General features: G+C 39.9%; 1 protein-coding gene across 1 annotated transcript in view; it reads right to left on the reverse strand.

Annotated features, from left to right (window-relative positions):
* LOC133976259 (fibroblast growth factor 14-like) overlaps window positions 1-20,723 on the reverse strand; it is a 55,875-nt gene extending 35,152 nt beyond the window's left edge. Inside the window, exons 1-2 of the mRNA XM_062414418.1 lie at window positions 20,690-20,723; window positions 15,243-15,350 (exon numbers count right to left, since the gene is read on the reverse strand). Of these exons, the coding sequence (XP_062270402.1) occupies window positions 15,243-15,336 (94 nt within the window). The 5' untranslated portion in view covers window positions 15,337-15,350; window positions 20,690-20,723. The remainder of the gene's footprint in view (window positions 1-15,242; window positions 15,351-20,689) is intronic.
* Between the last annotated feature and the right edge of the window lie 1,632 nt (window positions 20,724-22,355).

Consider the following 22,355-nt stretch of genomic DNA (forward strand, 5'->3'; position numbering starts at 1 on the left):
ATTGATCTGTCTTTTAAAAGCTGTCTGTTTCAGCTTCAGGGACATTTTATGGGGACACTCCCAGGAAGTGCTGTTCTAATATTTCTGGTGTTGTTGGTACTTTGAAGTGTAAAGTAATAACAGTGAAAGTCAATTCGTGTTAGTCACGGCATTTCCCCTGAGTCCCCAACTGTAAAAAACACTGTAGACACTGGACCGGTCTTAAATTGGCCAGTCAGCTCTGACTTAATTCATTAAGGCTGCCAGTTAAAAGCAGCAGCTCGTAAGCAGAAATTGCATGTGCTAACGGCTAATGGGAAGCAGCATGCAAAACGATGTATTCACTATTACAACAAAAGTAATTGGTAGGATAGTAAAGTGTTGTGCTCATTTGCAGCTTTGTGGCTAATAACCCTTCAAACAAATGAACGCAGGTGTTACTTAGATTATGCTCATGCTTGCACCATTTTGCTGTCAAAGCCCCCTCTATCACCGCACCCTCTTCCTTATGTGGTATTTCATGTAGGTGATTTAAGTAAGATTTATATTCATGCGTATTATTCAGGGGGATTAGCTGAAAATGTACGAGGTCAGTCAGAGTATAACTTAAGGCAAAACTGACTCTGAGCATCCTTTATTGTTATCCAAAGACCCATTTCACTAAATTTGCAAAATACAAATGACATGGTATCTCTTATGACACTGATAACTCATGAAAAAAAACACTCTACTTGCAACCCAAGCATGAGAATAAGAGAGGACTATGGGGCGATCGTTTGTGAATTTCTCCATTTGCAGGGATCATCAAGTCAGAAAGACTCATGTTTGGGAACCATAAATATCTAAAACAAAAATGTTGTTCCAATACATGAAGTACATTTTAAAATATTTCACTGGATAAGTAAAAAATGTGACCTGCTGGTGGCACTAAAGTAAAATTCAGGAGATCACCTAGAGTATATCAGGATTCATACTCTGGGGGCCATAAGTTTGTCCATTAAAAAATGTGACACATATTGTATGATTAAGTAAATACAGTCTAATTATATGAAGTATTTTTACAGCTATTCTGTTTTACTTTTAGGTTGCTGTTTTGAGTCATTTTCTTGTCTTTTTTTTCCTTTTTCCAGAGAGGTCAGAGGTCAGAGGCAGCTTCTAGATAAGGTCCAGTACAGTAGGAGTCTCAAGTCATCAGTGAAAATGATCCACGCAAAATGGTTACAGTTGAAAATGGAAGACTTCTGCATCAGAGTGGTTATGTAAGTGCTCCAGATCTTTCCCCCAAAAAGTAAGAACCACAGAGGATGAGGGGAGGGGGAGAGGCTGGTGGAAATATGGGGGATAGGGATAGAGAAATAATTACAGAGACTGAAGGGAAAACTCCTTCAAGCAAGAGTTAAGGAGGTGCTGAAAGTCAAAGCTTGGTGGAGGTGGTAAGGGGCTTGAAAAATATGTTTATGTGATGTGAAAATTAAGTATAGGGAAATGTAAAAAAAGAAAAAAGAAAAGAAAAAAGGCACAGTCTGACGCAGAGCCAACTCTTAGAGTCAGACATTATCCCCATTTGGTTCTGTTTTTAGAAATGTTTAAAATGTGTGTTTATTATAAGCGTAGTATCGTTATATATCTAGGCTGTTTAAGTTTTGAATAGAAAATGTATCTTCCATGTTAAACAGTATATTACAAGCACATTATATCATTTTTTCATATCACCTCTAAATCTAGACATCTCTTTACATCCCATTAATGTCAAACAGGTCCTCTGTGGAGAGAATGGACCACTTCAAGCACCCTGGTGTCCACATCATTAAGGGCCTCACTTGGTCACTGCATACTGACTCTTTGGTGAGAAAGGCAAGAAAGAGACTAGTTCATCTCAGACATTTGAGGAAATTCTGGTAATCCTCTCAAATACTTGGGAATTTCTAGGAATTTCTACTCCTGCACCATTGAGAGCGGATAAAGAATAAGTCTAAGAGAATCATTAAAGACCCCTTCCACCCAGATAACAGCCTTTTCTCCCTGCTGGGGTCATGAAGAAGGCGAGGTCACTGAGAGGCTCAGGAAGAGCTTCTAACGTCAGGCCACTACATGAAGTCACTGCCTAGGTCTACCCACCCTGCCCCCATACATATATATTTAAAACTGATTGAGCTGATTGAATCTTTCTTTAAATAGATTGTGCAGTGCAGTCGCTCAAGCAGACTGCTGTGATACCACTTCATCTCCGTCCTATTATACACTTCACCTACAGCGCAAATCATGACTGGATTTGATAGCTGCGGCTCTCATCTGGATTCAATTAACTGCACTTCGAGAGCATGGTGCCATCCCTGTACATTAATTTTATAAGCAACTGATGTGTGTTTGTGAAAACACAAATACCACCTAGATCCCACTCATTTGTGTAATTGTGCTTAAATACACTAAAATCACTGTTTTTGTTTCACAGACTACGACTACAAGCAGCTGTTTTCAGCAAAACAGCTCTGACAAACTTCCTGTCAACAACCTTACCAGCACCAAAACTGCACACAGACAACAATATTTTTCTCATGAGTTGTTGTGAGACCAGACAAGAGGTAAAAGAAGAGTGAATATTGCTCTTACATTCATCAGGAGGAATGATTACAGCAAGAAAAAACTCAAATTCAAACTAATCCAACCAGACAGGGTACAAAACAGCAACTGTATGATCAGCAGCTCAATATAGACAAACATATCCACCTGACTTGCCAATTAACCTCCAGTAACCTGCCTGTCTTTTGACTGTGGGAAGAAACCGAACCACCAGAAGATTTCTTACTCAGGTATAGTTGGTTCCTACCCTCAAGAGCCCAAAGCTATTAATTAAGACATAATTGGTGACACAGCAATGTGACTATAATCTGTGATGCTATAGAGACTGTACCATGAACTCTTTCGCTCTGTCTCCCTTCAGCTGACATCTGCCTATCCATGCAGATCCATGCATTGCGTTCAATTATGATGTTGCTAATCTACACAGTCTGTGTATTTGAGTTAACTTTAGTATTAAACTAATTAGTTGTACCATTACTGTTCAGTGCAGTTAGTACAGAGCAGGGCAATCTGTGCATACGGTCTAGACTGGACTGTTGACAGAGAAATGTAATGCACTCATCAATACTAATTAATTTACTCTCCCTGTGGTTGATATGTGTGTTTGGCTCTATGTGTGTGTGTGTGTGTGTGTGTGTGTGTGTGTGTGTGTGTGTGTGTGTGTGTGTGTGTGTCTGTGTGTGTGTGTGTGTGTGTGTGTGTGTGTGTGTGTGTGTGTGTGTGTGTGTGTGTGTGTGTGTGTGTACTGTATTGATCTGGGTCAGAAAGCACTCACAGCTAGAGTAAGAGAGAAAGATTGAATGGTTTAACTCCCAACCCCAGTGCCCCACTGAAAACAACACTGTTCAGTGGTCTGGCCCTTTAATGAGTCACAACAATGATTTTCTTCTAATGCTCTTGAGATGTTTACATCACTGTAACCTGCTGGCCTCTCTGTAATGAGTCAGTCCTATCTCAGGTGGGTCTGACTGTGGAGACATTGCTGTCCCGACATTTTGAGTTGGTTTTGATCCTCTTAATGTTTAGCCTTACAGGCTGAAATGTTTTGTTTTGTTACAGCTTAAAAAACAGAGACAACATGCCAGCTATCTGGTCCATATTTTCCCAGAGAAGGAGATTAGAGCTTGGCTTGTTGTTGATGACACATTCATTATTATTCCTTTTTTAGTGCAACGCCTCAAGCGCCCCTATGTGTGCGTCTGACTGAATCACACATAAAATTAGTTTTGAATAACGGGAACAATGAGTGTAGGTAGATAATGTGACAAGAGATAAAAGTTTGTCAAGTATTCAAGACTCAACAAAGGAGAATTTTTTTCGGTGCCGCCCACGACCTTCTAACTTTAAGCTTATTTTTCTCAGCAGCAGTTCCAGGCAGCGATACAAATCTTACTTTCAGCTATTGTGTTGTGAAAAAACGTGCTATTTTCCACACCTCTCTGCAGAAAAAAAGTTCACAGTTGGATAGAGGAGGAGTAGCCAGGTGGTGGATTAAGGGTATTTACAGGGCTGTTCTTTGCAGCTTTACTCTTTTGGGGAAAAAAGAGAAATAATCAGCTTTATTAACCCAAATTAATCAAAATCGGATTTTAAACAGCACATCTGTTCCCCTTGTCCTTCCTTGTATAACAATTCCAGTTGCAATTTAGATAGATTACACACTAGAATGACATGACAAGAGACACAATATGAAGCTGAAATGCTTAAAATAACACGAGTTTCTGCTCGAGATGGTGAAAACACATTTCTAAGGCTGACAGTAATGCTTAAGAGACCTCTGACTAATCTGTTTTCCCCACAGTGCTGCATTAAAGGAAGCTTGTATACACAATATGTGCATGTGTGTACAGCAATCCTTCCCAGTGAAAATGTGAATCATTCAGCAACATGGTGCATTAGGATCTCATTCAGTGTGTGAGGCTTAAATCTAATCTAAACTCTGCTGTAATACAGATCTAAGAGCAACATTTTTCACAGGTAAAAGGGCAATTTGAGAGGGGGTACAAACACAAGACAACACTCTGTAGTGACTAAGCGCTGTGCAAATACTGATAGTGTAACCAGTTTATGTCTGTGTCCATTATTTAGGGCCGTAGAGAGCAGAGGCTAATGGTCTTCAGAGTCAACATGCATTAGAATTTATTCAAAATTGTCCAAACAAGCATGAAATTGCTTCCAATCTTCTCATTGCACAAGAGCAAGTTTATCAGCGAGCAGTAATTACTGGTGTTTACCATCAAAACACAATATTAAAGGAATTTTTATCAGCAGTGAAACCTTTGAGATTTTTGTTTTGCAGCACAGCAGCTCAAAACATATATATTTTTTACAACCTTTTCAGTTAAATTGTGAAGTGATGTAGGGTTTTTATTCAAGAGGATTTGTCAGAACATGTTAATGAGCTGAAACGGGTGCTTTTATAAATAAATAAAAATGAATTTGCATTACATGTGGGCAAATAAACACAGAGAAGTCTGGTAATATTTTTTCTTATCCCATAAAAAGGCCAAAACCACCAATAAATGAATTCTTCTAGCCAGTAATGTCTGTGTGTCTAAAGCCTGAGATAACTTATTCCTCTCTGCTTCAGAGCTGCATTGTTGTCAAAAAAAACTATTAAATAAACTAATGAACCATACTGTTGTGCCAGGTGATACATTTCTTCATTTCAATGAACATGCACCATACTTTATTTTGACTGAATGCCACACACCATCCTGCTGCTGGAGATACTCTTTACAGCACCAATGTGTATTATTCCACTGAAAATACTCACTAACAAATCCACTATTAACTCCAGTAGGAGAAGTATATGCCAAAACCTACAATGCCCAGCTGTTTAAAGACTTTTCTGGGAATTTCTCCATTAAATTAAATTATATACTTTTTACATCTTGAGTAGGAGCCTGTGAGGTTGGGACTGAGTGCCACATAGGGAAACCAGGAGTCAGAAAGTACTGAGAGGCTGAAAATGCATTGCTGGTTTTGGTCTTTGTCGACAATATTAAAAAAGGTAGCGTAACACCAGCTTATAAATCTGCTACTTTATCATTTAATAGTTGGTGGTATTGGTCACAATGCTTCACTGTGGCTGCATATTCTGCTGTTTTCTGATTAAAAAGCCAGTGAATAAACACCTACAGTGACCCATGTTGGGCAGTATTTACATTCCTGGAGGTGTTAATCACCTTTACAACAAGTGTAACCATTATGTGCAGATGATTCACAAAAAATGTTGGATGAAAAGTGTTCACCTACAGTACAGCCAAAGCCAAACATCTGAAAGTAACAGACTGAAACTAAATGCATCACTATATGAATGTTAGATTCAGTCATGTGACTCAAATGACAAGACAACTGCTGGGAAGATACACGCACACACACACACACACACACACACACACACACACACACACACACACACTCACATATCAGCTATATAATACTGGGTCCTCCAGACAGATGCTTTAGAGTGACGCCTGACTTATCAACTACTACAGAGGGCATGTCATTATATGTAGTGTGTGTATGTGTGTGTGTGTATATACACTCACAGGCTGTGTCTTAAATCGCTCCCTTATTCACTAGTCTCTATATAATAGACACTAAATAGTTTACGCAATAGTGTCCTTACCATCAGCCGTAGAGTCGCATGACAGTAGTTTTCACATCTTAAAGAGTGGATGTATGAGACATATAGTGGATATATTTACACACTCAGACATTCAATAAAATGGTGGAGGGTAAATGCAGTGCACTATTAGTAAAGAGGGAGTGATTTCAGACACAGCCACAGTCTTTTTTCACAATCAATGAGGCACTCAGGAAATCTGTGATAATGAACTGACACTAAAAAGCCTCCAAATTCACCCGTGTTATATCACCCTAAATCCTGTCTGGATTATTTCAACAGGGGTAGACAGGTTGATTTTAGTTTAATCATTTAAATGTGTGGCACTTCAGAGAAATCCCAGTCGCTTTTTGTCGTACAAAGCGTCCAGCCAAAAGGATGCTTGTTCTAATTAAAATCTCTGGAATTCAATGGGTTTTTTTTAGGTTTTCTGAGGCTAAATTTCATAGTAATATGATAGTGAAAGTTTACAGAGTAGCTATAGGAGGAACTGGTATCTTGTCCCTGCATGACCCGAGTAACCCATTAATTTATCTTAACATACCATAAAATTTAACTTCACAACTCCAAAAAGTCAATTTTAGTAACTATAATATTTTTTTTATTAGCCATGTTTCTAATGAACTGACTGAATTTTAAGCAAACTTATCAAATGATGCAAAAAATACATAAAGCTCGTATAAAACTCTATTTCCAGTGTGTCCACTGTTAAGAGTACCTTACCTGGTTCAGCTTGACCTAAAGCGGCTCGTATTCTCCTCTCTGCTACTTTCAGTATAAACTCAAAGTCCATGGCTAACACACACACACACACACACACACACACACACTCACACCTGTAAATACCAGCCAACTGGACTTCTCAGAAAAACTCCACTTCTTAAATTGTCTCGACTCCCCCAACACGGCCTCACACACACACTAAGAGGGACAGATACGGTGATTATGTCATGCGGGGCTGTCATCAAGTGAAAGGTTAACACAGACAAGAGAAGAATAAAAGTCAGCTCAAGTGTGTGTGAGTGAGAAGTGGGACAAAGGGAGAAGAAAGAAGTGGAGAGCAGAGATATAAAGAAGAGGTGCTAGGAAAAACCTACAGAGTGAGAAGTCATCAGCCGCTCAGTTTTCACCTTTGCACTCATATAACAGCTTTCTTTTTTTCTTTTGAATTGTGGTTAACAGGGCAACATTTTAAACATCAGCTAAAATTATAAAGACACCAAAGCAATCAGAAAAGAAAAATACAAGCTCAGAAGAGCAGATGTTCATATTTAATACTTCTACTCTTAGTGGATATCCTAAAGATTCTTCTTTTTATGTGTTCATTCAATATTCTGTCTCTTTCTTTTGTGCAAATGAGTCACCGGCAATCAAAGTTCTCAAACATAAACAGCAAAATAATGAGGTCATTTTTCACTGCATATAATAGCAGCTTCATTTCAAAAATGACTCATTTTAGTGTTTACTGATCTGCCACCTTTGTGAATATGGGCTAGTTAAGAATAGTCACCTACTTGGATAAAATGAAGGAAAGATCATTTAAGAAACATTAACAAATGTCAGGAAATTAGATGTGATAATCTTCAGACACCTAATTATCCACACTTTTATATCACACTACTGGGGGATTTGCTACAATTATTACTCACATGACTGAAAGAGGTCATTTTTAATATAACATCATTTGCTTCATAAGCATTTGAACCAAAAACCTATAGTGTAAATACAAATGTGTTACCCTGACCATTCTGGGAAGAGATGGATCCAAATGGAGAAGGAAAAAGCAGGCTTTATTTGTACTATTAACTCATTTCTTTCTGCAGTATTACACCCCACCTTTCCAGGTCGTATGTTAAATATATATATTTATTTATTGTAATTATTGTGAGCAGTTTTCCTTATGGTTTCCTATATTTCATGTTAGTGCTTCTTAGGATTTTGTCTTTGTTGATCTGTTGTGGTCTGAAGGTTTGAACAGGATTTATACAGTAAATTCAACCGGCAGAAGCGTGTGGCACTGTCATGAGTGACTGTGTTATTTCTTAACTACTGAACTATGGTTGAAAGTGCCATTAAAAATTGAGAGTGAACCTTAAATTGGGATTTCTTTTACCAACTACTGATTCCAGTGTCAAAAACGAACCTTCATGTTTAACTTTTAGCCATGTGGATGAAATGAGAGCAGCTACTGAGCCTGCATGCCAACATTTGTATAATATAGTTGATATTGTACAAATGTATGTATGTACGGTTGCACAGTGGAATATATATTTATACGGCATCTCCAACCTCGCCAATTAAACGCTTTTTATGCAGCGAGTTGGAGAAAGACTGAGTTGTTGTCAAGTGTTTCTCTGCTTTTTATCATCCAGTCTGTGAAAACACTTCTTAGTGGAGCCTTTGATGCCCTGTTGCGTTTTAAGTGCACTTGGAAAAATAACACTCAGCACTCACTCTCTCTTGACAGAAACCTGGAGCGAGAATCTGCCTAAACACACACACACACACACACACACACACACACACACACACACACACACACACACACACACACATACACATTCCCTCATTCACCTTGCTTATTTTCCTTATTGCTTCATTTAGAAAATTATAGTGTTCTCACTGTTGAGCATAGTCACACTATAATCAGATCTACTGGATTCTCAAATGTGTTGGGTTTCTTTCTTTAACACCCTACAAAAACTGCACTCGTTTCTCTCTTCCATAGTACTGTCCTTCGAAGCAGGAATGCAATGATGTGGATGTCAGTTTCAGGGTCTTAAACATTTGTAGCAAGAATGTGAAGAAATACTGACCGGTGAATGAAATTTGACTCAATGTGGCTCATTTCTTTCCAGAATTAAGAGTTGTTTGCAGGTTTAGATCCGCTTTTGGTTTTTGCCTGCAAAGTTCAGTTTAGTTTGGTTTAATCTGGTCTGATTATGTAAGATAACCTGTGTGACTGAGCTGTGAATGTGTTTGTGTGAAGGACGTGATTACTTGACAGATTATGTGCATGCGTGTGAATGTGACGTAAATGATGAGTTCAGGCGAAAGCACATCAGACAAGCAAAGTCATGATGTCTTTTTGCAGACTCAGTGTGTTTGGACAATGAGGCCATGAGATAATGAGTACCCTCACACACTAATACACACACACACCCACACATAGAGAGTGCATTAGACTACTGCACCAAAACCCTCCATGTGACCTTTGAGGACAGACATCACTATGGCTGTCACTATTTTGTCAGCTCATCACATCTGTTCAACGTAACAGCACGCAAGTGAGGAACAGGCAGAAAGACACGCGCTAACAAGTTGAGTTTACTGCAAGCTTGAGGAAAATATGACTGAATATGAATATTTTTTTGATCCACCCATATGCATTTTTAACAGCAGGTCTCTGCATAGTTTAATTCTTGAGTGGAAAACTGACATAAAATAAAAAATAGAATCAATTGAAATAAAACAAGTGTGGACCGTGGGTGAGTGGGCCTTTCACTTACTGAGACGGATCTGAGTTGGCACGAACCCCACTGCTATACTCCAGTGTTTAAATAAAATATAAAGTACGATGCCTTAATGGCAACCCTCCAGAGAAGGTGAGCAGGCATCAAATTATAGAAATTATATTTTATTCACTGGGATAACTAAAAACAGACATTAAAGCACGTGTGTGTGTGTTTGTGCGTGTGGGTGCGTGCCTACATGTGCTATAAAAGGGCCAAACTCTCTATGTGGGTCACGCCACATGAGACTCAAGACATTGTAATACACACACAATGTAACACAAGTAACGTTGTGGATTATTCCTTTTAACAATGAATGATACTGATGCTGGTTTGTCTTGAGGAGGCAGAGGGGCGTCACAATTACACCACTGGAAATCTATTCACACATTTTCTAACAGAAAACGCTCACTAGCAGCTGGACCTGCCCGAATCACTCAACACAGGTATGTTTTCTGCAGTTGCCATTCAGAAAAATTACATTCAGTAATTACCTTTCTATTTATAAGTTTCCAATGTTACTAGCAGAGTCCACATTTAACGCACAGGATTCAAATTGCTTGCACAGACAGGAAACTCATGTGCTCCGGCCCAAATGTTCGTAATTCATTGAAGCCTCCATGTGTACAGATAACTCTCCTGCAGCTTTTGTTGAGCTGAATTTGTTTCTGATAATACTGAACATTTTCTGCTATTCTCACTGGAAATCCAATTTATTTGTCACTTTTTTGGTACTTTTCTGGTAATGCTATTGATCACTAAATTCAACCAGGATTGAAATCTTAAAGATTAAACACCAGACAGTATGATAATGTTGTCATGAATTATTTGAATGAACAATTACTGACCAGACTGCGACACATTTTCATATGAATATTCATGCTCCAGAGGATGATTCCTAATGTTTTTGGTGGCCACCTCACCTTTCCTTTAGCATCATCATCAGGACAAGCTTTTCATTTGTATGCTTCAAATATCAAACACTAATTGGTAGATTTTCTGAGAAAATGTAGACAATCTTTCCTCTACTGCTATCTCTAGAACAAACTTCATGAATTGAGTACTGCTAAAAATAGCAAAATGTGTTCCTTTCTCTGTCCAACTCTCTTTGTCTGCCCTTTCATATTGTGGAGTGTAATGAATATCGCAGCATGTAAAGACCAACTGTGAGACTTTATCCTTTAAGCCTTATTATTTTGCAAATCGTAGATGTTATAATAGTAAAACCACTATGAAGTGAAAGCACATTTATTTAACAACTGCAATAGTAGAAAGAAACAAGCGGAAACTTTAGCTTACTTTTCAGTGAATTACCCGTGTACAAAACACACACACACAAGCTGTATTTCTGCCCTCCTGGTGGACCTTCACTAAATAGTGCAATTCAGAGGAAAAACAAATGCTGAGTCAGCAAAAGTCTCCCTACTCCCCATTTATAGCAGAGTTATATTTCACCACCAACTGCTGTGTGTATTATACAGATATATATATATATATATATACACACATAAATACACACTCACACATGCACACACACACACACAGACGAAAATGCCGAGGGAGAGAGTATGTGTTTTCTTTAATTAAAAGAGAAAGTGACAGCTAAATGGTGCCGGCTGATGTAAATCCATGAGCTGCACGAAGCTGCTGGGAACTTACTCATTTCCCTCAAAGAAAATGAATGTGCCACCGTTCTACTTTGCATCATCCCCCTGCTGTGGGTGTGCGTGCAAGTGGGCAAGATATGTCTTCACTAGCTAATCATCTCACATGACAAAACAACATACGCAAAAGCCAAGCTTCTGAACTCTTTAAGCACACGCTATCAACATCATACACAGACTTCAGTGGCCATAGTCGAAAAATGTGCAGTACTTTGCCTTTTTGATGCAGAGAATTGCCTAAAACTAACTAAAAATGCCATCAACAAAAAAAGAAAAGCTGCAAGAGCTCGATGTGACGCCTTAAATTTTTATGTTTTGTCATTTAAATATCTGAAAGAATACATGTGATTATTACAAAAAAATGTCACTATTTTCTCCTTACAGCAGCAATTTGTAAAGATTTTTCTTCCACTTTCTAGCTTTTTATGGACAACTGAGCCAACTTCATCCACTGGTGAAGACTGTGAGATGGGGCTGAAAGCTCCAAAAAAAGCTAGTATGGTTATTATTGTATTAAACTACTACTATTTTCAACATCAGGAATGAATGAACTAGGTTAGGGTTAGGGTTAGCACTCACATTGTTAAACATATTTCTGAAAGAATGTACATTATATTAAGTATGTTCAATGACATTTTAAGTAACATCAGGGTTTTTTTTACTCATGCTAATAAAATGTGATGACATTATACACCAAAAGTGGGAGTTTGAAACTGCAAGGTTACTTTGAGTGAGAAGGATATTCTCACTGTTGTTAAAGTCCCCACTTATGTATCATAGGACTGCACATGTTCTCTCATGAATGCAGAAAGTCTAGCTTCAAGCCAATTCATCAAATGAGCAAAGAGGAACACAATAAAGAAAGGAATTAAAGCAGAAACATTGAGCCCAGGAGACACACAAAAAAACACAGTCATGTGACACTGTACATAGCCAGCGCTGGTGTGTTGGCAGGCAGTGAAAAGAAGCTGTGGAAATTTTTGTTGAACGGTTCTGTTCAGTGCAGCAAATGAGTCCTTTCACCTGCGCCAACCTGCCAATATTGATTTTGCTTTGTGTATTTTCACCTTTAATCTGCAGAATTAGTGGTTTATCTTTGTTGCTGCTGAGTGCTGATTACTGTGGTGGTTTTCCCAGAAACCACTTGTCAGTCGCACAGTGCAGACATATGTCTTTTTCCCTGAAATGTTTGTTTGTTTTATTTCACAGGAAAGATCAATCTCTCCCCTATAAACTATTTTTACATGTCTTACTTAATGTGCTCTTCAAGAGATATTTACAACTTAAACTACAAGTCACCGTTATCGTGCATCTGTTACTGATAGTGGTCTTCCACAAACTATAGTCTACTGAAAGTATGGGTGCAGTTCTGCAGCTTGGTTTAACATTAAGATCACAAAAACATCCTCTGCTTCTGAGGCTGTTAAACAGAGTTGTATGGTTGAAAGGATAAGTACACTGCTGCATGTGCTCTGTACGAGATAGTTGCGTCAATGGCCAAAGCTGACACACTCCAGACAGCAATGTTGACACAGACCTGATTTCTTATTTGTTTGTTAATTATAATACACCATTTCATAAATACAAGTCACCATGAAAACTTGTCATTGTGCACTCTCACTCACTGTTTAGCTTGTGGTATCAGAAATGAACGATTAAGGATAATGTTTCTACAACTTTTGCCTCTTTAAATAGAATGGACACCATTTTCCAAGACGTGCTGCCAAGTTCTAAATATTTGAGTTGTGTTTTCTAATTTCCAGGAATCCACTGGTACCATAATAATCTTTTGTTGGGTAATCCATTACAGAAAGCATCATGTCTGTTTGTTTTTGTCAGAATTAGACTATTGTATTGTCTGATCTTCAAAGTCTGCACAGTGTTGCCATAACTTTGTAACTTTGACAAAAATAACAGCAGGCATGATGCAACAGAGCTGTAGAAACTGACAATGATATGCATTAGAAAGTAGTTGACAGTAGGCACATAGAAAAACGCTGCAACACAGAGATTATTAATGCCAGTTGCTGTCCATGGTGCTGAGAAGTATTTCCTTTTAACACATCAGCTCTAAACTAGAAGGACAGTGCTTTGTAATCACTAAAACAACCGAAAAATGTATGTTTTGCATTTGGGGACAAAGAGAAGACACAGCATTTATGTCTCTGACCTCATCACACCATCACAATATCCGCTCAGTGTCCTTTTCTTTTTCTTTTCAGTGATGAATGTTTTTACTGAGGAATGGTGCAAATTACTTTGGGAAATTTTCCAGAGCCCTCATAATGAGTAGTTTGCATTATGCTAGCTCAGAGTGTGGTGTAAAAAGTCTTGTAGGTGAATGATACAGTACAGGATGACAGGATAGAGCTGAAACATTAACTCTTTTTTACTTATACTACTTTATTTGTCTCATACTATTTCCATTTACATAGAGCTCTCAACAACAACATGTTGTTTCCAACTTCCTCTAATGGCCATTAGATGTTAGCTTGAGAATAAAATAGTATATAACTGTTTAATTTAGAATATACTGAGGCTAAAGGAGACCTCTGTTTTGCGTTTTTTGCTTGATTGATTGACTGGTGTCTCAGCCTATCACAGTCAGTTTCCACTTGCTGGTCGGACCTCTACACTGCACAGGCCTCCAGTTCTTTCCTAAGTGTAGTTTTTATCTACAAACAACAAGGCAGAGAGAATAATGGCCATGATGGATAGTTTGGCCAAACTTTCATATCTGTTTACTAAAACATATATAACTATGACTTCAAAAAGTTGCCTCATCTGGCTTATTGTTGTCCTCCAAAACATTATGTTGAGGGTACAGAGCCCAACTCTCTGATGCAATGTCAATATACCAATAATGTCAACAACATCCACTTCCTGTTACATTGCCAATGTCAATCTCTGTGCTGCCTGGAGCGGAAGGAAAAATCTGGTGGAAAACAGAGCAAACTATTTGCTTTGCCCAAAGCTTTTAACAAATCTGTCTGGAAAGGTTCTGATTTCACTCTGCTTTACATTTGTCCTGAAGCCTCTGGAGAGCATGACTAAGCTGGCAAATTAAACTGAATTTCACCTTTAATTATATCATCCCTGCAGCCTGTTGATGAACACACTCGGCGATATGTGACAGATGTCCTATCCCTAATCTCTGAAGTTATAGCCACACATATCTGCACACAAACACAACTTTAGAAGATGGAGATGTTGCCTGAGTGTACACAGCATGACGCCGGACATAACCAACAGCTCACAAGATGAAAAAGTTTAAATAAACACTGCATGACTCCTTGAAGTCAGTGCCCCAAGAAGCTGCGAGCTCTGCTGAGCACATCACATTCAGTCTTCTATCTCATGAGGAGATTATTGTGCTCACATATCCTGACTGAAAATGTCTGCAGCCTTAAGAAAAAACACACAGGAGCTCTTTCCACTCTATAGTCCACAGTATATCGACGGTGGAAGTCTAAATAAGGCCATGTGCTGTTTAATCATGCAGGGTACTGAAGCCTGAACGGGTCTGCATGCTGCATTAGACTTGATTTTCTGCAGCATTTCTGCCACGCACGTTTTTTAGCACGCACTGCCACTGTAGTCTGTATCTGTGCTAATAAGTTATCACCCCCCCTCACTCCCCCTTCCTGTGCCCCCCTCCCCCTTTCCCCTCTCCGTAGTGCACTCACTTGCTGCACAACTGCGATTGCAGAGAAACACCAGCAAGCAGTCGAACAGTGCAGTCTCGGGAGAGAATACACACACAGCCCCCCGCACACGCACGAGCACGCACCAAAGTGTTTCTCTTTCTCCATCACCTCCACACACGCACGTACATACACAGAGGGGGAGAGAGAAAGGGGGGCGGGGGGGACTCACCAGTTGGGTTCTTGTTTTTCTTGAGGCTCCTGCCACAAAGACACTGCAGCATATGCGATCCTTTGCTGAAAATGTTGTTCCAAATAAACCGCATGGATTTGGCCGAGACTGGGGAGGAGGAGGAGGAGGAGGAGGAGGTGGTGGAGGAAGAGGAGGTGGGGGACGAGAGGCGCTCCGGATGCGGCAGCCTAAAATTCACCCACCGCATGGGGGCTGATCCGCCCCCCTGTTTGCATGCCAGCAGAGCCGGCCAGCTGTTGGGCTCAGTTCGGCGGTGTTTCTGCCCCCCAATTTGCACCATAGACAAGAACAACAGCAGGAAGCCCGGCTCGTCGCCCGGTTTCTCGCCCGGTTCCTCCACGAGCCCAGAGACCAGCAGCCTCACGTATTCCCCGTCGACGTCGTCCCCGTGAGGCAGGAACAGAGCAACCGCTGCGGTGCTTTTCTCCGCGGTCTCTGCCTCCGGCTGCCCCAGCGGCCGGTGGCCCTCAGCGGCTGACAGGCATCCGGCGGCGCTAGCGTGAAGTCGGCGGTACGCTGCAGCTGTCGGCTTCTGCACAAAAAACCATTGCATATTAGTGGGGATCGCAGGGGTCGGTGCGTCCGTCCGTCCGGGATGGGAGGAGGAGGAGGAGGAGGGGAGGGGTGCGGATACCGGGTGTCCGTCAGCAACTCGGTGGCATCCCTGTACCCATACAGCGGGCAAGTACTGCAGCGGGGGGGGGGGGGGGCTCCTTTCCAAACACACACACACTCAGTCAGACACACTCACACACTGCACACACACGCTAGATGCAGAATCGTTTCCCAGCAGCAGGTCTCTGGTCATTGAGAGTGCACGCAGCGCCGGACCGGGCAGGTGAATCACTGCACTATCCCACTCTGTGTTTTTCTCTTTAAAAAGTCCTTATGAATATTTGATCCGTGTTTCGGCCTCCACTTCTCAATAATCCATAAGCTCCAATGCGCCAAGATACTGCTGCTGCTACTGTCTGTCTGTCTCCTCTTCCTCTCCTCTCCTCTCCTCTCCTCTCCTCTCCTCTCCTCCTCCTCCTCTTCCTCTTCCTCTTCCTCTTCCTCACCTTGCTGATGAAAAGAAGCAGCTGTTGGACTGTTGCTCTGCTGCCTCTACTATTCCAGAAACTAGATGGAGGAGAAGTAGAAGAAGGAGAAGCCCGCGGATCCCGGCTCGTTTGGTCCTCTCGCGCTCCTCCTCTACTTCAGCGTTTCTTCTGCTGCGCTGAGACGACCGACGGCCGGTGGGGCGCGAGGAGGTGCACTGACTATCTATACCCAACCAGCAACAAAGTGACAGCTATTACACATTGAACGCATTCCGGTTGGCAGCTTCAAAACAAAACACTAGACCATCCAACATTGAATCAGGCTGCTTTTATGCTCATGTGGACACTTCTGTTTCCCCACACTGAACAATATTTTATACAATATTTGTGAGCTCCTTCATTTATAAAAAATAACATTATTCTCTATGTGTTTAAAGGAATAGGTAATGAAGCAAAGATGACAAAACACACGCCATTCACAGCTTACATTCCTCCCAATATTCCCTATACTTAATAGTTATTTATACATATGTTGGCTTATGTTTTCAAGATGAAAATACAGTTTTTGTGCACACAAATGTGCGTTTATCCTAGCTCTTTCTCTCAGAAAGTTGACTCGACTCTACGGTTTAGCCTCGACTTTTCTTCTGAAGGAAAAGCTTATCTCCGGTTTGCTCGTGCAGCTTGATGCAGCCCTGCAAAGAGAGGCTGTTTGCGGTGACAGAGACACGTGGTTCCCACACCGTCAGCATCTGGAGTGATTGGAAATGTAACCGGCAACATTTTGAGGAGGTGGGGGCGGCAGATAGATGGCGTCACTACAATGGGTACGAAACCACAACTTGTCTCTCTTTTTCCTCTTGTTGCCTCGGAGCGAGCGATGCTGTCTTTGAATCAGATGGCATTACGACAAACTGAGTCCACATATCTGGTGTTTTAATGCCGCCTCTCCTGATGGCAAATGCGCACACCTGTTGCATGAATCCTTTGGGGTCTTCAAGTCAGTTCTGCTACGAGTCTACGACGAGTAAAAAACGCGTATTTATTTAACTAAAACGTTTCCTCCGCAAGATGAAGTCAATCAATTAGAGCTGAAATGTTAAATTAATTCTGTTTGGTGTATTGGTTGCATATTGAAAAGGCCAAATGAAATTATTAGAGGTCTTATCTCGGTGGTATACTGTCTCACGCTCACTGAGGGTTGAAGCAGAGCCCCACTGGTTTTTAAGGGAGAGAGAGCTGGCGCTGTCCAGAGTGCTGAATCCGCGTTAGCCGGTTACACGCTCACAAAACATAGAGAAAACTTATCATCGGTTTCTGGACCGTAATAGCAGTGTCAGTGACATTTCAAACCGATTAAACAAACAAAGCATCAACGAAAAGAAAATCACTGACTCCATTACTATAACAGCTTTCACGTGTCTTCATTTTATAAAAGAGAAATAATTCAAATGTCCGATAAAATAAAAAAGCAACAACAAAAGCGACCCAAAAAAACCCTGTTGAACACACGCTATTAAGCCCCTTAGAGTGTTCTGGCTTCTTGAGAGGCTTTTAAAACACAGCATCCATTCTATAGATAGGTTTGTGCCTCATTTGCCTTTGAATCAGTCAATTTATAACCCTAAACCCCAAAACAGCAGTTTTACTAAAGGAAGAGGAACGACATTTATGTATAAAGCCTTTGATGTTTGCAAGTGTAATAAAATCCACCTTTCTGAGCTGAGAGAAGGTGTAGAAGAAAATTCAAGAAGCTGTTTTCTCTCAGAAAGAGCAGGAATTTACATTTTTAGGAGACAGTGTAGGGGTGAGATGTAAATTCAAGCCATAATAAGATGTAACTTTTTGACAGTGAAATATAACCTTCCTTCATTTGTTATCACTAAAACAACCAGTACAATATGATAAACGTAAAAACAATAGAGCAAACCAAAGTGTTGGCTCTCTTCCTGAAATGAAGTGAGAGTGTATACTTCACGTAGATGTAATTAGTTTGACTGTATTTTCTGGCAAGCAGCAGGGAACCCATTTATGAAGCCCTAAGCAGAATACGATCCCCCCTGCTGCACCCCATCAAAGCCCCTTGTAGCAGCGCATCAACTCACACAGTAGTCTAATTCACCTCTTTAAAAACATAAGAGACAAGTGTAAATTAGCTGTACTGCATGTCTTTTTCAATATCATGGTACTATACATGATAATGAGTGGTATTTTGAATGTGGTTAATACAAGTTTATGGTTTTGAAAAGCTCTGTCTTTTAAACAACTGGATAGATCAGCATTCAGTTTTGGACAGACATTCATGCTCTGCCGTCTGGTGTCAATGATTCCTGACTTTTCTTTTAAAAGCAGGTCAGAGTTTTCACTATTCCGCACAAGTGAACCAGTGAACATGTTAAACATAATACCAAGTGAACATTAGTGTGTTAGGATTGCCTTGTTTCAGTGCAAATACAACACATGTTACAACTTCTGAAGACTTTCTTGCAGATTTTGAATGAAAAGCCAGTACAGCTAAGAAGGGATCTTAGTTTTGAGAAACTAAGATAAAAAGATAAAAGAGTGAAACATAAGCTACCAGTCATATCCAGCATCATCTTATTTGTTCACAATGATTGAATCAAGTTATTACAGATATTGAGAGGTTTTAATTTGCTACACATAGCATCTGTAATCTTCAGGCAGTCCTTCGGCCCCAAACAGCCACGTACAGCCGTGTTTTGTGCAAGAAACCAGCATTATCTACATGCTCGAATGAGAGAAATTCTGCAGCTGCACAGACACACACAATTACAGCCATACACTGAACTTCCCGGAACGTACATTCCCTCTGAGCTGCATTGCAGTATCAGTAAATGAGTCCAGGATAATGATCCTCACAAACAGCCATGTCTCCTGCTCATCTCAGCATGTATATTGTGACATTTGGATGACAACAAAGACCACACATAAATAAGAGATGCACACACACATAGTCATTACTATGACTTTTTTCCCTCACACTCTGTTCTCGACTTGTATTGTTTCGAGGAGCTCAAGGCTGCAGCATGGGATTGCTGTCATCAAGGGGCAAAATATCATCTGTGTGCACAGAGAGCTGCTTCAGCTCGGCAAAGCAAACAGCCACAGCTGTACGTGTGGGTCCACTATGTGTGTGATTGTCAAATAGTGAAGCAGGGAAAGGAAGAAGAGCAAGAAAAAGGAGGAGGAAAAGTGAAAGGAGTGAGGATGCAGGATCAAAGAGAAAGAAGGTGTGGGAGAAAGAGGGACACAGTAGAAAACAACAGTGAGGGACGAAAGAACAAAAAGGACAGAGGTGGAGAGAAAAAGACTGGAAACTGAGTGACACTCTCAGATGGGAATTCAGGAAAATCAAATGAACCAGAAAAGAGGTTACTTTTAATTACAGCATGCAGAGATAATTTATATCAGAAAGCCTCCAAATCATTACAAATGTATATTGTACTAATTAAACAGTGCTGAATCTACTGCGGTGGTTTTAGATGCATTTTATGTATGAGGATTCACTATTTTCCACCATTTCTAACATTGGAATTTACCCATGATTTCCTACAAAGTTAGTCATTTTTGTCTGAATTTAGTTAGCTGGGTTCAATTTAAAGCAGTTTTTGATTTCCAGAGGTATTTTCTGCTTCATTAAAAAAAAGTGGCAGAAAATATGACTAAAAAACAAACTTTAAAAAATACTTGTTGTGTGTGGGGAGGGGATGCAGGGAATTGAAATGAGTTTGTTATTTCTTGTAAACTTAATTGCTTGTGGGATAAAAAGTGTGAAAAATCAACAAACACATTTTTTTTTAATTAATATTTTTTTTTAAATAATAATATAATATGGACCTCCTTTTTTTGAGACAGTACGTTGAAGGGCCTTGACCTCAGTATTTATTCAAAATTTCTAGTTGTGACCACTGCCAGGTAACAAGGTCTTATATTCATAATTTCACTGTTGTTTTAAATTGGGCAACACTTTTGGTGCTAAATTGACGTTATTAATAAGGTATTTTTAAGTGTGTTCCCTCCGATTTTATTTAAGACACTTTGGTTTCTGCAGGTAGTGAAAAGCGTGAAGGAGCTCTGCCTGGTCCTAATATAGGGCTAAGTGTATTCCACATAAAGCAAAGCAAATGAATTTTTCCTCTTCAGCAAATATCTACCAAAACACTGACAGCACTCTCTTCTGAATGGCAGATTTGTAGACTGGATGCCTGTAGGAGCATGTAGTGGACACCAGCGTATTGAGAGGTGGGTTAACACTAAGCCCGCTGATGTATTGATCTGTTGGCTGCAGCTCTCAGAGAAAAGCACAACATGGCCTGCGCCCAGGGAATATCATATAACTGACCTCTTAACCACAGAATAGACTGCAACACAAGGGCTGCAGGACAAAAGTGTAACCCAAATTGGGGTAAATGAATATCCTGACTTGCAAGGTTTTGCTTTTAATCAGATCCCTGTGATATTAAACATTTTTGCTAATACCAGAAAAACATTAAAGATGAATAATGAAAAATGTTCCTTTAGACACACTGGGTTTCCTGTAGGGCTATGGCAATATATTGAACACCATTACTGAGAGGCTGGGGTTTGAGCAAACAGCCCGGCACACATCATAGACTAACTCTAACTTGAATATTATTGGCTCCTTTCACAAAAGAATCGATGAAATCCATAAGCTCAGACCAGTGTTGCAGAATTTGAGGTGGAAAGCCTTGACTCAGCAGATTTGCATAGTTTGAAGTCCAGAGTTCAGTATTGAAGTAACTCTTCAAAATCATTTAATACATGTCATTTTAACTACAGTCCAGAGTTTGCAAAAATCCTGAGTAGCATCAAGAAAACTGAGCTGCCCACATATAATAAACCTAAAAAACACATCAGGCACTTTATCACTCCGAGAGCATCTAAAAAGATGCAGCACTTCTAATTAGCGGAGCCCATATCTATAAGGCAGGACTCCACCTGCTGGTTGTCAAGGTAAACTGTAACTACAATGGGAGGTGGTGGTCACTGCAGGATTTTTTTTTTCTTTCCATTTAGAGATATTAACATATTTTCTTCATGATTTTTGCAATTGCAGTGAAAACTAGGAATAACTGTCTGATGTGCAACTTCATAAAACCTTGCTCAATTTGCATTTTTCTAACAATAAATTAAGGCATAATACAAAGTGTTTTTGTACATCACAAACATATAAAATGTCACTGTGATAAAGCAAATGCTATAGAAAATCTCCTTTGATAGCCTGTGTCATCATCTCTTGGATCTTGCTCCCATACATCATAACAAACATTAATGACAATACATTTAGGTCATTAGTCGCTTGCTGATCAAGTAAATGAACAAAATGAACACAACAGAACCAGATGAATGAGGATTCCAATTATCGGGGGCTGGAGAGGATGAGAGGATGATATGAATGATCCATACAGAGAAGGTAGAAAAGGTGACAAGATCATACATGTGTTGTGGTGTGTGTTTAAGACCAGAGAGGCTGAGTGAGCTGCTCTCAGTATTTAAGAGTGGATGCACATTATTTTAATCAGGTGCACCCTCCATATATAGAAATCTGAGCACTTTGAGTGAGTGTCTGTTGTGGATGTTGTGGGGACTTCTGAACCCATTTTATGTGCTTTGCGGATGGGACAAAATTAATTATTACATAGGGTAAAAAAGTAAAAGATGTGCATATCTGTTAAATTATTTGTTAGAGGTATTTGGGGAACAGGCGAAGGAAAAGGTATCTTTATATAGCCAGTGAATAGCTGAGATTAGATATTCAGGATTTGGGTTTCCCTGTTTCACATTTATTATATATATTTACAGTTATTAAATGGCCCTAATTGAAAGGAAAGCTACAGCTAGACCATGTTATTGAAATTTACCTCAACCGGTTGTCATCTTTAAAATAATTAGAAACCCTTTCCCCCACATGCAAGCATGTGCTGTGCAAAGTTGCCCGGTCTTCATTTTATCTGTCAAAATTAAATAGTTGTGACCATAAAGCCACGGTACAAAAATCTGATGTCAT

This window comes from Scomber scombrus, chromosome 24 (assembly GCF_963691925.1).
Source record: "Scomber scombrus chromosome 24, fScoSco1.1, whole genome shotgun sequence".
Lineage (NCBI taxonomy): Eukaryota > Metazoa > Chordata > Actinopteri > Scombriformes > Scombridae > Scomber > Scomber scombrus.